At 38.0% G+C, this 15592-nt stretch overlaps 1 protein-coding gene across 1 annotated transcript in view; it reads right to left on the bottom strand.

Moving 5' to 3' along the window:
- Positions 1–574: 574 nt before the first annotated feature.
- LOC306878186 (neuronal acetylcholine receptor subunit beta-2-like) overlaps positions 575–15592 on the bottom strand; it is a gene marked incomplete at both ends in the record, with an annotated part of 38632 nt that continues 23614 nt past the window's right edge. Inside the window, 5 exons of the mRNA XM_079430372.1 lie at positions 575–727; positions 5985–7107; positions 9356–9465; positions 10707–10751; positions 11724–11869. Coding sequence (XP_079286498.1) covers positions 575–727; positions 5985–7107; positions 9356–9465; positions 10707–10751; positions 11724–11869 — 1577 coding nt within the window. The remainder of the gene's footprint in view (positions 728–5984; positions 7108–9355; positions 9466–10706; positions 10752–11723; positions 11870–15592) is intronic.

The following is a 15592-nucleotide window of genomic DNA, read 5'->3' as shown; positions in this document are numbered from 1 at the left end:
TATCAATAATAACACAATACTGCATCAAAGCCAGTTCTGAATGACCAGACACTCCTGTGTTCGCACAGAAAAGAGAATGTTGTTGCAATAAATGGATCATGACAGGCTTTTAGTCCATATGAAATAAGACAGATGAACATCTGATAGAAACATTGTTAAAACTGACATTTAAATGTATCCCCGTCTGACTACCTTGCATGTACAGGTAACAAACGGAAGTCATGTGACTCTTGCGGAAGCAGACTGCTCGTTTCAGAGCTTGTGGGCGGTGGATGGCTTTCTATTTGCAGAGAAGAGTGCTTATTGGCTGCTGAGCAAAGTAAACAGGTGTCTCCTTTCTCTCCGATTGGCTTGTGTGGTTTTTCACCTAATAGGAGGGGAAGGTGGACTGGATGAGAGGCCTGAACGAGAATCCTGGACTAAATCCCCACTCTGTGTGATATTCCAAAAAAGGTTCGTATAAACCTAACGTTAGTCCAGAGTGATATTTGACAGACCCCTCCTCCTCCCTTCGCCCTCCCGTCGCAACTGATGGTGGGTAGCGTCCATTGGTGTGGCGGTGGATGGTGGTTATTCAGCCGGGTGTGCTGGTGATAGTTTTGGCTGTGTAGTTTTGGAAAAGAGGCTGAAGGAACATTCCGATTGTGCCAAAGACACACACAAACACAAAGATCCAGAGAAACAGACGATCGATCACCATGGCCACGTACTTCCAGTCCTCACTCACCTGTAAGACAAAAAGAACAGCAGATGAAATAAAGAGTGATGGTTGGATTGAGGAATGGGGCAGGGTTTTTATTGATAGCTAGTGGATGAAATGGTTACTGCAGTCCAAATTCTCAATGCTTTCGCAGATTGCCTGTTTGAGGACTCGCAAGAGGAACGAGCACAATTGACAATGCTGATGAGCCTCACACACTGTGAGTTGATTTATCCGTATTTTAATGTTCCTCTGGTCCTAAAGCTTTTTATATGGATGCCAAGGCTTTTTAGGTCGTGTAGAAACTATTTCTGACCCAGTTCATTTGCTGGATTCCATGGCTGCAATATGTTCTGTTTTCTGCGAAGTGGCAACCCTCGTAGTCTAAATACTATTGGTTAAACTGGCAGTGGGCGGAATCACACAGACCAAAACAAAGCAGACCTTCCGACACTGGAACACACATTTCAAAGTAGAATAACTAGCTGTAGAATTGTTTTTCAGAGAAACAAGTATGCGAACTTTGCATGATACCTAAATATCTGCAAACATATTACGGTATTTTTATGCTTAAGTACAGTCAAAAAATTACATACAGCACCTTTAAATAAACTATTACAAATTGTATTTTATTAATTTAAATAAAAAAGAAATAAAATATAAATATTAGATGATTTAGATGGCAACTAACAGAAATATGTTTAGGCTGAAGTACTTAAAATGATCAAATTATAACTAAAAATGCACAACAAAATTACAAAAATTTAAACTGAAATTAAAACTTAAAATATAAAAGTAAAAGAAGTGAAAATGTTAGTAAATTCTATAATATTATATAAATAATTTAAAATAACACTGGTGTGCCATATGTGTTTAAGTAGAACAGAGGACCAAGAGAAAGAGAACAAGGAACGGGGTGAAAAAAATTCTCCCCAAAATTCTGTTATTATTTTTATCTGTGATTATTCCAAACCTGTCTACTGTTATTTCCTTAATTATTTCTCATTCTTTCATTTTCTTTGTTCTCTAAAAAGGACGAAAATGCACCACAAAAGCCACTTTTTGCAGTTCATATTAATTATGATTAAAATTAAGAATGCTTTTACAATTCCAATTTAATAAATGAATTTATGCTCAGGTGGCACAAACAGATAATACTGCAATTTGAATTTTGAATTCAATGGTAAAACATTAAAATGAATGGGAAATAAATTTAACCTAATTAACAGTGAAAAAAAGAAGAATTGTCAAGACAAACTAATGCTGGCTTGAAAGTTTTAGAGTCTGAAGTTTGAAGATTTTATAGGTGTTCTAATAAATTTTCCCAGTTTCCCAGAATTCCATTACCTGTTGAATTTCTTTGCCCAACTCTGGTATAATGTTTGTCAGATAACCTCATCCATAAATGGCAATACAAACTGTGACTGACTCTTGTGCATGTGAGTCCAGCTGCTCTTCCTATCTAAGTGGGCGGTTCTTGACTAGAATATACTGTAGTTTGGACAGACCTTATGACGTTTAGTCTCTGACGACTATAAATGAACATACGTCATGATGTTAAACCTGGGCCACAGATGCCATATTTGATTTGAGGACCTCAGTAGAGAGGAATGAATAAGAACAAATGAATCAGCAAAGTAAAGTGTCCTTTTTGTAACTTGCCAGACGTGCTCACTTTGAACTCATCACATTGCAAACAGCTGCATGACTCTTCAAAATTCTCCTTTTGTGTGAAAAGATAGCGGCAAATGGGTTTAGAACGACTGAGAGAGAGAATTTTAATTTTTGGGTGAACTATCCCTTTAAAAAGGCGAAATGTCAAAAAGAGATGAAGATGTCAGATGTAAAAGGGAGACAGGACATAAATGAGTCACACATAAAATGTGGGGGTGGGGTAAAAAAAAGATTGAGAGGTAAACATAAGATGGGAAATTGGATGTGAATGTGAGGGAAGGGAAGAGAAGAGAGAAGAGGGTGAAGGAAAAGGTTAATGTGAACAGAGACTTCATTCCACCACAGTGCTTTGATGAGGTGAGACACAGGGGACTTGAACCGTAAACACGGCAAAGGCTGCAAGGGAGTTGGCATGGAGACGCCTTGTTACCATGGGAATGAAACTGTGTGCAGGTCGAGATGATTGACAGAATTACTGAGTGCGGTTAATTTTACCCCATGATGACTGTGTTCCTGCTCTTAAGGCGAAACCAACTGCTCAAGCTCACTTAAAAATATTGCTGAGTTATAAAAATATATTGCTGACTGTTCTAACTAAACAATATCATCAAAATAATGTGAAAAGATAAAGAAAAAACTCACTATAAATCTATTAATATCTCTTTGGCACTTAAAACTGACCCATTTAAAAGATAAAATAGTAATTTAAAGGATTGTATTAATCATAAAAGACAAATAATGCATTTGTATTTTTAGAATAAAATAATAAATTACAAAAATAAAATCATTAAGAATATATATTACTTTTAATATTGGTATTATTACAAATATTATGTATGTCGGAACATTTTAATGTAATTGACCCTTCACAAAGACCCGCCCCCCTTCGTTACTGTAGCTATGTCCGACATGCAGCTCTCAGGCCATACATGTTCTCACGCAGTGAAAAATACATCGCTGAGGATAACTGATAACACTCAAACAGACAAGACAGAACAGGTTACTTTTGGTATGAAACAAAGTCTCAGCTTTCAAATTTTGTCAATTTTAAGAAATTCAAAAAATAACTTCAGTTTTGTAGCTCTTTAAAGGTGCTGTATGTAAGTTTTTGACTCTTAAAAGGATAGTTCACCCAAAAATGAAAATTCTGTCATCATTTACTCACCCTCAAGTAGTTCCAAACCTGTATGAATGTCTTTGTTCTACTGAACACAAAGGAAGATATTCTGAAGAATGTGGGAAACAGAGCAGTTCTGGGGCACCATTGATTTCCATAGTATTTTTTTCCCTACTATGGAAGTCAATGGTGCCCCAAAAATAGCCTGGTTACAAACTTTCTTCAAAATATGTTCCTTTGTGTTCGGCAGAACAAAGACATTCATACAGGAACTACTTGAGGGTGAGTAAATGATGACCAAATTTTCATTTTTGGGTGAACTATCCCTTTAAGCCAAAAAATAACATTTGTTTGTAGATATTTAGGAACCATGTTATGTTTATATAGCTGTTTCTCTGAATATAAGTCCACCAACATTAATCTACTCTCAGGTCTGGTTTGTTTGTCAGACAAAAATGGCAGATTCTGCGTTATGATTGGTCATATTGTCTGTCAATCAAACTCCCTGCGAGGGGTCAATTGATATATCTATTTTAATATATATGTTCAGTGCTTAATCACTTCAACTTTCTAGAAATAGATCAGTTGGCATCTATCACTTGGCTTGTAAAATGCACATCTCTGTAAAAAAAAATAAAAAATCACCTCCAGTATCATTCAGCACGACTGCTACTCTCATACGTGAGTAATGCTGAGACTCAGACGGTGTTTGACAGAATGGGACTGTAAGCCATTTAAATGCCAACAGTGAGTGTAGTGCTGATGTGTAGCTGTGCTTTGGCTAAAGACCACATCTCTTTTTTTTAACGCTTTAGGACTTGCCTGTCAAAGCCTCCACATCAGAGATTATTAAACCACAAGTGTGGAGCTGCATATTGATCGTGTCTTTGGGAATGTGTGTAAGCTTTCACTGAGCTCGTAATGAATGTCAAGTTTTGAGTCAGGCCTGGATGATCTAATGCTCACTCTTAACAGTTTTAGTGTCATTTCTGACTTTGTTTTAGATGTAGTTGCCAAAAAATAATTGAACATTTTAATATAATTTAGCAATTAGTGAATAGAACTTTGGCTTGCTTCAGTTCTGCTTCTCTTATATCAGTGTAACACTAGTGAACCGACTCATCTTTTCATTTTTACACTTCAGGAGATACAGATCCAGTTACTGAGTAATCAAACGAGAAATAGAATCTGGACACTGGTGTTACAGCTACAGTATATGTCCAATTAAAAAAGGCTGTAGGTGATATTTTGTCTGGATGACTATGACAAACTTCATTCTTTATATTGTGATCATGATTACTGATTGGGTTAATAAACTACATTAAAATGCAGCACTTATTTTGAGTATGACAGCTGCATACCATTGTCTTTAAGCAGGGTACACATCAAAAACAAGCTGAAACCTTCCTGATTAATGTGCTGTTGATTTACTGTAAATCTAATTAAAATTAGTCTTCTTAGCAGCATGACAGGCTGGTAGACTAATTAAACACCTCTGATTCACCACATAAAAAATCCAAGTTCTGTTATGTTACTTACCTACCCACAAGACTTTTGTTAATCTTCGAAACAGAAATGAAGGTATTTTGAAGGAAACTTGAGAAATATTTAGTACCTCTACTTAAAGGGTTAGTTCACCCCAAAATTAAACTTCTGTCATTAATCACTCACCCTCATGTCGTTCCAAAGACCTTCGTTCATCTTTGGAACACAAATTAAGATATTTTTGATGAAATCTGAGAACTTTCTGACTCTGCATAGACAGCAATGCAACTATCACGTTCAAGGCCCAGAAACATAGTAGGGACATTTTTTAAATAGTCCATGTGACATCTGTAATTCAACTGTAATGTTATGAAGCTATGAGAATACTTTTTGTGCTCTCTTCCGTCACCGTGTCAGTCTTTGACGTGTGTTCACGTGTCATTTGTATTTGTGTCAATAAATATACTGTAATCAACCGAAGCTTAACCACATTTGAGTAATGCGTGAGAACAAACCTCATGGGTCAAATCTGCATTGACTTTCTATGGATGGACAGACATTTCATGTTTCATTGAAAATATTTCATTTGTTTTGAAGATGAGCAAAAGTCTTACAGTTTTAGAATAACATGGGTGTGTAATTGATGACATTATTTTCATTTTTGAGTGAACTACAGTACAGTATGCCTTCAAATTTAATGGTATAATTGGCACTTATTCCGATTATCAAAGCATGCCATGATCATACTGCAATCATAATTACTTATTCAATTAAATGTGCAGGACTAATAACATTTTAGCTTGAACAAAAGGAAATGTTTTTATCTAATGTTTCTAGTTTGAGTCATCAAGCTGGTTGTCGGTGGCACTACTCTATCATTTAAGACACAACAATGAACAGGAAGTATTATTTAAACTATGACTGCTATGAATGATAGCATGCTATTGTTGCTAATGTGAAAACACTCATCTGCACATTCATATATGATTATGAAACAGAATGACTCACACTACGGTCGTCGTCCTCGCTCTTCATATGGTTTGCGATGAAGCGGACTCCGTCTACAGCCTCCTCAAATCCTGGGCAGGCCTGAGCCAGCAGAGCCTGGGTGAGGACTGTAGGGGGCTGCTGCTTCCCCTGAGGTACAGCAGAGCTTTGCAATGGATTTGAACCTCCTTCCCTTGCCTCTCTCCCCCCTTCCCTTATCCCGTTTAGTCCATCTGTTGATCCCCCTCCGCCACCCAACTCTGCTCCAAACTGTTTAACTGAGGCCCGGTTCACATAGCACGTACATGCCTCATTATTCTCTTTGCTCCCCGATGAAGAGCCACCCAGGCCCAAACCCGCCATGAGCCCAGCAGCCAGACCCGCTCGCCCACCTTCCTGTTGTTCATTGGCACGCCGGCGTTGGCGCAAACGCTGACGCTCGCTGCTGTTGTGCGGCTGCCGCATGAAGAGCAAAGCAGGTAACTTATTGAGGAACACCAACTTCACCCATGGAGGCATGGTGTGTGTGGTGGGCGACCGGTGATGCACGTTCAGCACGCAAACACTTGTCACAATGGAGAACGTGACCAGCACCATGGTGAACATCAGATACTTCCCGACCAGAGGGACGTCCAGAGACGTGGGTGGCACAATTTTGGAGATCAGCAGCAGGAACACCGTTAGGGCCAATAGCACTGAGATACAGAGCGTCATCTTCTCCCCGCAGTCTGACGGAAGGTAGAAGACCAAGATGGCCAGCGATGTGATGAGGACACAAGGAATGATGAGGTTGATGGTGTAGAAGAGGGGTTTGCGCCGGATGATGAAGTCATAAGTGATGTCTACGTAGGTTGGGTCCGAGGGGTTCTCGTTTCGACGGCCAGGCAGAGCGATGATGTCCCACTCACCACTGGGCGTGAAATCGTCCATGCTAGCCACGTCAGAACGCAGAACCAGGTCCACTTCTGTGCGGTCGTAGGTCCACGAGCGAAAGCTTAACGTGCAGTTCTGCTGGTCGAAGGGGAAGTGTTTCACCTCAATTTTACAAGCACTCTTATAGATCGCTGGTGGCAGCCAGAAGACACTTCCATCGTAGGAGATGACGGCATTGGAGTAGAAAGACACCTCATACATGCCGTCAGCACTGATGGGGAAGGAGACAGAGAGGGTTATGAGATGGTTTATACTTCAAAGTAAGCTTTATCAATATCATTTGTGGCATAATGTCGACTATCACATAAAATAATTTAGAATCGATTGCTGGGACCAGATTTCGATTGATCCCCCATCCCCCTGCTGGACTGGATTCACACTGTGTTTTTGGTTCAGAACCACCAGGGTTTCTGCAGGTCCTTAAAGGGTTAGTTCACCCCAAAATTAAAATTCTGTCATTAATCTCTCACCCTCATGTTGTTCCAAACCTGTAAGACCTTCGTTCATCTTCGGAACACAAATTAAGATTTTTTGATGGAATCTGAGAGATCGCTGACCCTCCATAGCTGATTACGTTCTTGGGTACTTTCCAAAATGGCAGAAGACGTAACTCGAGGGAGAAGAGTTGTTAAATAAATAATTTTTGTTTTCTTTGCGCACAAATAGTATTCTCATAGCTTTGCTTAATCGGTGTAATCAGCGTTGTTTACGCTTAGGGTAAAGCGTGCGTATGCGTTGTGATACTCTCCAAAATATTGTTTTCTTTGTGCACAAAAAGTATTCTCGTAGCTTAGACACTGCCCTACCGCACTCATATGGTATTCATTTTAGTTGTGCAGGTCTTACAAAAGGTCTTAAAAAGTCTTAATTTGAGCTTAAAAGTCCTGCAGATACCTGGTATGTTTGCGTCACCAGAGTAGCAGCTATTTACCCCTTTTGCTAGGAAATGATTATGCAGGAGAAGACGGCAAAATTAATGGATAGCCAACAGTTGATTGTTTCTAAAGCACCAACACATAACGCCTCGTGTCTATTTGTCACAAATGTAATGCAAAGGTTCAAAAGAACATGGGAGTCCATTTCTGCTGAAGGTGAGTGGAAATGAGATATAAAATTATTTCTGCTTGCAGCACTTCAGTAATGCTTGTCAGGAAAGTGAGACAACACAAAAAATACCATTTGACCAATTCGTATGTCATCAATAGCTATTCACTTCTGTGATATAAAACAATTGCGCATTCACATCAGAAATTAACTGCACCTAAGTTTGCATATACTGTATCCCAGACCATCCCTTAGACAGATTTGGGTATGGTTCAGAAGTTCAGAAAACAGCAACACATCCAAAAGAACCAAACTCTGATGTCAAATAAAACCAGGTGCACACCAAATGTGCAAGTGTGAATGCCCGCTTACACTTTTTTTTTGTCATTTTTTTAATGGCACAAATTAATACAAGTAACATAAAAAGCAGCCACATTTATTTACTTATTTTTCCTTAAAAGGATTACTATTGTTGAAGTAAAACTGTCAAAATTGTCCTTTTTCAGGTGGGACTACTTTTTTGCTAGGATAAACTTTTGATTATGTATTACTGATATAATTTGTAGATAGAGATTGCATTATGTAAACAGTGCTTTACAGTTTTGTAACTTCAATTTCGGGTATCATTGCACATACAGTATTGCGTGAATGTTTGAGAGTTTACGTAATCATGACAACAGACATTTAAACTTGTACATTTAGCAGATGGCACATTGTATTCAAAGGATACACTTCATCAGCTTGTGCATTTGCTACAGCATAACTCAAACACATGACCTTGAAAGACTGGATATTGTAACTTTAAGCAACATTACCCAGACATGTTAAAGCACTCAAGTCACATGGCAAGATACTGTGCATGCCTACATATAATTATTATATTTTTGGGCTATACTTTTAATACAGTGTATTTTAATATTGACTGCCTGACCCTGTTCACTTCAAATGTAAGTGCCTTATGTAACCGTTTAGTTCAAGCATTTGGTGCAGACGCATCACATTTGCTAGGTACCTAATCCTGAAAATATCATAACAATAGTAGAAAATGGAACTTGAATCTACTGAGAGCATTTGGGGCCTGTTTGTGGGTTTCTCTGCACAGAGTTGATCAATGATACATAAAGACAAACACAGGAGGGAGGCTGGTGTTATTTAGGTTGAATTTAAAACATCTTCCACTGACAGTGAGAGAGGGGGAACATGCTTTATTTACAGTGAGGTCATGTAATGTCACACAAGAACACCGCTAATGAGACAAAGATTGATAAGCAGGGATGCTATCTACCCTCTAATGACAGAGGAAAGGTATGAGTGATGGAAAGAAAGGATCAGATATGATAAAGACAGTGATAAACTGACTAGATAAGTACTGTAAATACACAAGAGCCCAAAATGGGATGATCTTTGAGACTTACTTGTTGTAAAGAACAACATCAGGTAACCAAATATGTTTGGAGGGAAGACGGACCTTCTTCATGCCATCAAACTCATCTGGGTTCCATGTTAGCCGGTAGTCCTGCCACTCCTGAGGACAAAGTGAAAATAAATAACCATGGTGGACTCAAGAGAGGCTATGATCCTTGGATTAAGCAATCCATTAGGGTTTCCATTCATCTCAATTGCAAAATAAACAGATTCTTTTGAATGGCTGTCAATGGAGAAAGAAGTGTTTTGCAGCCAGATAATGTAGTTACAACACCACCTAGCACAAGTTTGCGGCAAAACCTTGACCCATTTGAATAAAAGTGATATAGGCTGTCAATTTCTTGGCCTTTTCCCCTAGATTTTCCTTCTCGCGTTATAAAATAGGATGGTGTAACCAATTCCACATGCTGTTAAGATCATGTTCATCTGTCACACACTACTGCTCTCAGTCAATTAGCAGTATATTTAGCGTATGTATAAATGATCTGTCAGTTTTCATTACTAATAGAAATGTCCTAATAAACTAGATTAGAAGATTAGAAATAATTACTTGAGGCCATAAATGCTGCCAGATTAAACAGACTGCAAATGAGAGGTGTCAAATGCGTAGCCTAGCTAATGGTAGTCATATTCATACACACAAAAAGAGTGATAAATGTCTAATGATGGTCATCTAATACACTTCCTGTTGGGTTTGACCAGATAGTGGCCACTAATGTAATTATACTGCATTTTTTACTTGACACGCCAAACACACACAGACACGGACACACACACACACACACACTAGGAAAGACACACAGTGGCAAAGTTTTGTGGGTAACCTGTACTGACAGCAGCAATAACTCCTGCCAACTGACAACTATGGTCATAGTGACCGTGAGCAGATGATTCAGAGAGCGAGTGACAGAAAGATGAAGAACGAGAGAGAAAAAAGAGAGATGTGTAAGTGAGTACTGTATCTGTACAAACAGATTTTCATGGGTTGTTTTCTATGTAATAACAGCTTGTGAGATACTGATTATGTAAACAAACTCAATTTGAGATTTCAGTTCAAACTGAGAGTGAATATTCTACATATTCACACTCTTAACCACATTTGTTTGTTTTTTTAATTATGGCAGGAGATTTTTAATTATTGGTACCTGTTGATGTTAGGTATTTAATTGTAAATGCACACTTAAAGTTCATCTTTAAATAATAAAAGATTTAATAATAGTTATGTAAGCTTTAAAAGAAATCAATGGAACATCAACTACAATGACAGAAAAACAAATGTGTGTCTGTGAAAAAAGTACATGTGGATAAAATGGGGCATAAATAAGGCAAGTATTGACTGACCTGTGTAAGCCAGACATTGGTGGTCATGATCTGTTCTCTCTCATGCTGTGTAAAAGAAAAAAACAGACAGAGAAATGTTAAAAGTTGATACAAATCACAAATTAAATACAGCTTAAAAATAAATTATATGATTTTTCTTTATTCTAGCATTTATTAACATTTAGTAAATATATTGTTATTATTATTATTATAGATAATATAATATAATAACAACACCAAGCAGACAGAGAAAAGTAAAAATAAGGCAAATTGCTCAATTTAATGTAAATAATAAAAATAAATCTGTTTTTGAACAACACATTTAAGTAAATTATATAGTTTTATTTACTCCTGCATTTATTAAAATGTATTAAATATATTATAATAATAATATAATATAATATAATACCAAAAAGAAAGTATTCATCATACTTCACCATTTCATGGTTTAATATATATTTTTATTGACTTTAAGGCTACATTTTTGAGCATAATGTTTCTTTTATGGATCAAGGATATTAAGAAGCCCCTGCCTGCTCTCCAGTGATGAATTACACAGGAATGACACCGCTTTCCTCCAGCTTTCAGCCCAGGTAAGTGAGCTGTTGATTTACAGTGCATTACAAGCATGAAGGAAGCATGCAATCGGCTGACAACGGTTAGCATAGAATGATGAGTGGTCAGTAAGCATGGGTAATTTACTGCACCTGTGGGAAGAGAGATGGCCATTTCCTGTTGTCCATACTCACTTCTTACAGCATACTGACATAATTTTACTCTAAAAATCATACTAAGCCTAACTGCATTATGTCACAGCTCCATTTTAGGCCTAAGTAGGCTTACTTGAAAACCGACCAAATTGGAAAACAGAAGAGATGTTGAAATGACAAGAGGGTTTCATTAAATGCTCTGGCTCTGTCACAGATTGCACGTTTGGTTGAACTCTTCTGAAGGGAAGTAGTATTATGATTAAGTGAAGGACAATTCATAAGGAGGCACAGCATGCCCAAAAAACTAGATCAGTTTAGGTTCACTGACCACACTGATGAGTTGGGCCAGCGAGACCATCAGCTGCACTGTCACCAGTTCTGAGCCATTAGTCGCTGGTCGGATCAGTTTGTTGTAGTGGGCTGGATTAAGAAGATGCTCCACCAGTCTCTCTTCTGTATCTGCCCCATCACTGCCTGTAAGAGATATATAGTACCATAGATAAATACGCATCCCACATTTAAAAAGATTCCCATTTTTGGAAGTGGCATCTGCTGTGTAGTTTTGTTTAAACCTGAGGCACAGCTGCAAAACACAGAAAACCTCCTCTCTGGAGAAAAGCTTGGATTTATGAAACATAAATCTGTTATAACAAAATTCATGCAACTTTTCATGGAAACCACAAAAAAAAATTATTAAAGAAAAGAAAAATTTAATAAAAAATAAAATTACAGTGGGGGAAAAAACTATTTGATCCCCTGCTGATTTTGTACGTTTGCCCACCTAGAAAGAAATGATTAGTCTATAATTTTAATGGTAGGTTTATTTGAACAGTAAGAGACAGAATAACAAAAAAAGAAAAAAACGCATTTAAAAAAGTTATAAATTGATTTGCATTTCAAGTATTTGATCCCCTATCTGGCTCCCAGGTGTCTTTTATACAGGTAAGGAGCTGAGATTAGGAACACTCTCTTAAAAGGAGTGCTCCTAATCTCAGCTTGTTACCTGCATAAAAGACACTTGTCCACAGAAGCAATAAATCAATCAGATTCCAAACTCTCCACCATGGCTAAGACCAAAGAGCTATCCAAGGATGTCAGGGACAAGATTGTAGACCTACACAAAGCTGGAATGCGCTACAAGACCATCGCCAAGCAGCTTGGTGAGAAGGTGACAACAGTTGGTGCGATTATTTGCAAATGAAAGAAACAAAAAATAACTGTCAATCTCCCTCAGACTGGGGCTCCATCTCACCTCGTTTCAATGATCATGTGAACGGTGAGGAATCAGCCCAGAATTTCACGGGAGGATCTTGTCAATGATCTCAAGGCAGTTGGGACCATAGTCACCAAGAAAGCAATTGGTAACACACTACGCCGTGAAGGACTGAAATCCTGCAGCCCCCGCAAGGTCCCCCTGCTCAAGAAAGCACATGTACAGGCCCGTCTGAAGTTTGCCAATGATTCAGAGGAGAACTGGGTGAAAGTGTTGTGGTCAGATGAGACCAAAATCCAGCTCTTTGGCATCAACTCAACTCGCCGTGTTTAGAGGAGGAGGAATGCTGCCTATGACCCCAAGAACACCATCCCCACCATCAAACATGGAGGTGGAAACATTATGCTTTGAGGGTGTTTTTCTGCTAAGGGGACAGGACAACTGCACCGCATCAAAGGGACTATAGACAGGGCCATGTCAGGGCTAGGGCATTGAAAATTGGTCGTGGATGGGTATTCCAGCATGACAATGACCCAAAACACACGGCCAAGGCAACAAAGGAGTGGCTCAAGAAGAAGCACATTAAGGTCCTGGAGTGGCCTAGCCAGTCTCCAGACCTTAATCCCATAGAAAATCTGTGGAGGGAGCTGAAGGTTCGAGTTGACAAACGTCAGCCTCGAAACCTTAATGACTTGAAGAGGATCTGCAAAGATGAGCGGGACAAAATACCTCCTGAGATGTGTGCAAACCTGGTGGCCAACTACGAGAAATGTCTGACCTCTGTGATTGCCAACAAGTGTTTTGCCACCAAGTACTAAATCATGTTTTGCGAAGGGGTCAATTACTTCTTTGACTCATTAAAATGCAAATCAATTTATAAATTTTCTGGATTTTTTTGTTGTATTCTGTCTCTTACTGAAACCTACCATTAAAATTATAGACCGATCATTTCTTTGTCAGTGGGCAAATGTACAAAATCAGCAGGGGTTAAATAGTTTTTTTCCCCACTGTATATATATATATATTGTAGTTTTATCTGGCCACTAAAAACTTCAAGTAATAAAAATGTGCTTTTATGGTTTTAGTTTTAGTTAACTATGATAAAAGGTGCTGCACTTTAGTAAACAGAACAGCAGCCTTTGGCAGGACAGCAGAAAAGCACTGCCTCAAATCTCTTTTATTTTTGCGAGTGACAGGCAAACACCCATCATTGCGTGCTTATAAAATCCTTGTCGCTTGCTTGCTTCATGCAATTGACTAATAGCACCCACAGATCAATCCAGTGAGATGGCTTTATTCATCAAATCAAGTAACAGCTGTTTTCCCCACTTCAGTCTATTAGTTACATATGGCACAATCCTTTGTATGATAATCTTCACTACCACCACAACACAGAATGTAACATATTTGTATACTTTACTAGATACAATATAAAATTACTCTGTATATAACAAGCAAGTCAAATATTCTGTCATATTGCACTGAGAGATGGTGTAGCATATTGGTCACCACTTCACCCATCTTAATAAGTATAATAAATTTCTGTCTCTGTCTCTCTCACTAACTACTCCTCCATCCTGTCCTCGGTCTTTGTCTCCCTCTCTTATTGGCTTGTTCTTGCCACTCTTGTTGTGCTCAGTTGACAGGAAATATGTTTCTATGGCACAGCCACAGATCAATGAAGACTCTAATCACACACCATAAACTCTCTCTCTTTCTCCTCTGTGCTGATGTCCACCCGCACATACAGTCCTCTAAATCTCTCTGTCTGTTTAAATGCAGTATCCCTTTTCTGCTCACTTTCCCTTCTTTTTTTATATATATGTATGAGATCTTCTTTGTACTATTAAAGTACAAAAATAATTACTTTAAGTCTTTAATTACTCACCCTCATGTCGTTTCAAACCTGTAAGACCTTCATTTATCCTTGGAACACAAATTAAGATTTGTGTTTTTGTTTTTTGTTTTGGGGGGGGGCAGTCTTTTTTTGTCTTTGCATAGAAAGGGTCATACACAATTGTATACAATTACTTGTATACAGAAAAATATACAGAGCAAACTGACCCTCTGGTTAAAAAAAAGTTACAATGGGGACTTGAAACTAATTTAATGAGAAAATGTTTTTTTGGTGTCCAATACAGTCTATGACAAAATTTGAAATTAATTGGTGGTTTGAATTTTTTGATGCACAGAATACAGAGGTGGAAAGAAATATTCTGCTCAAGTAAAAGTACCATTACATTAATGAAATTTTACTTAAGTACAAGTGAAAGTACCAGTCTGAAAATCTACTCAAGTAAAAGTAAAAAGTAGCTTGTGTAAAAATTACTCAGTTACATTTTAACAGTGGGAGGGAGGCAAAACTGTTATAGGCCAAGAGTGTCAAACTACAGCCCTGCAGAGTTTAGATATAACCCTAATTAAACACAGCTGATTCAGCTAATCTAATAATTTAGGCTTATTTGAAAACTACATGGTATGTGTGTTGGAGCAGGGTTGGAACTAAACTCTGCAGGGCTGCGGCCCTCCAGGAACTGAGTTTGACACCCCTGGGATAGGCCTATTAATCTCAAACTAGTTGTTTTTAATTAAAGGAATCAGTTATTTAGAACAATAAGACATTTGGGCTGTTTCCAGGCAAATTAAATCAGTATCAACAAAATTCATCCTTGCAATGCAAAAGAAACAGAAGCTGCATCTGAAGTGGCATTTAGATGTATTTACACACTGTTTAATGCAGGATATGAATGCATTTAACCTCCGGTGACAAATGCAGAAATAATGTTTTTATATATAAGACATAAAATGTTGAATAATCATTTGAAGTTATTTAAAAAAAAAAAAAAATGAAAAGATTCTTTAAATGTGAAATTAAAACCGCCAGTAGGTGTCAGCAATTCCAGTTTTAAAACAAGTTGTCTGTCACTCACACGGTCCCTCATGGTGCGTTCACACCAGACGCGAATGAAGCGTCAAAGAAAAGA

This window comes from Barbus barbus, assembly GCF_936440315.1.
Source record: "Barbus barbus genome assembly, chromosome: 12".
Classification (NCBI taxonomy): domain Eukaryota; kingdom Metazoa; phylum Chordata; class Actinopteri; order Cypriniformes; family Cyprinidae; genus Barbus; species Barbus barbus.
Note: the sequence above shows the minus strand (reverse complement) of the source record. Positions and strands in the feature narration are given on the sequence as shown.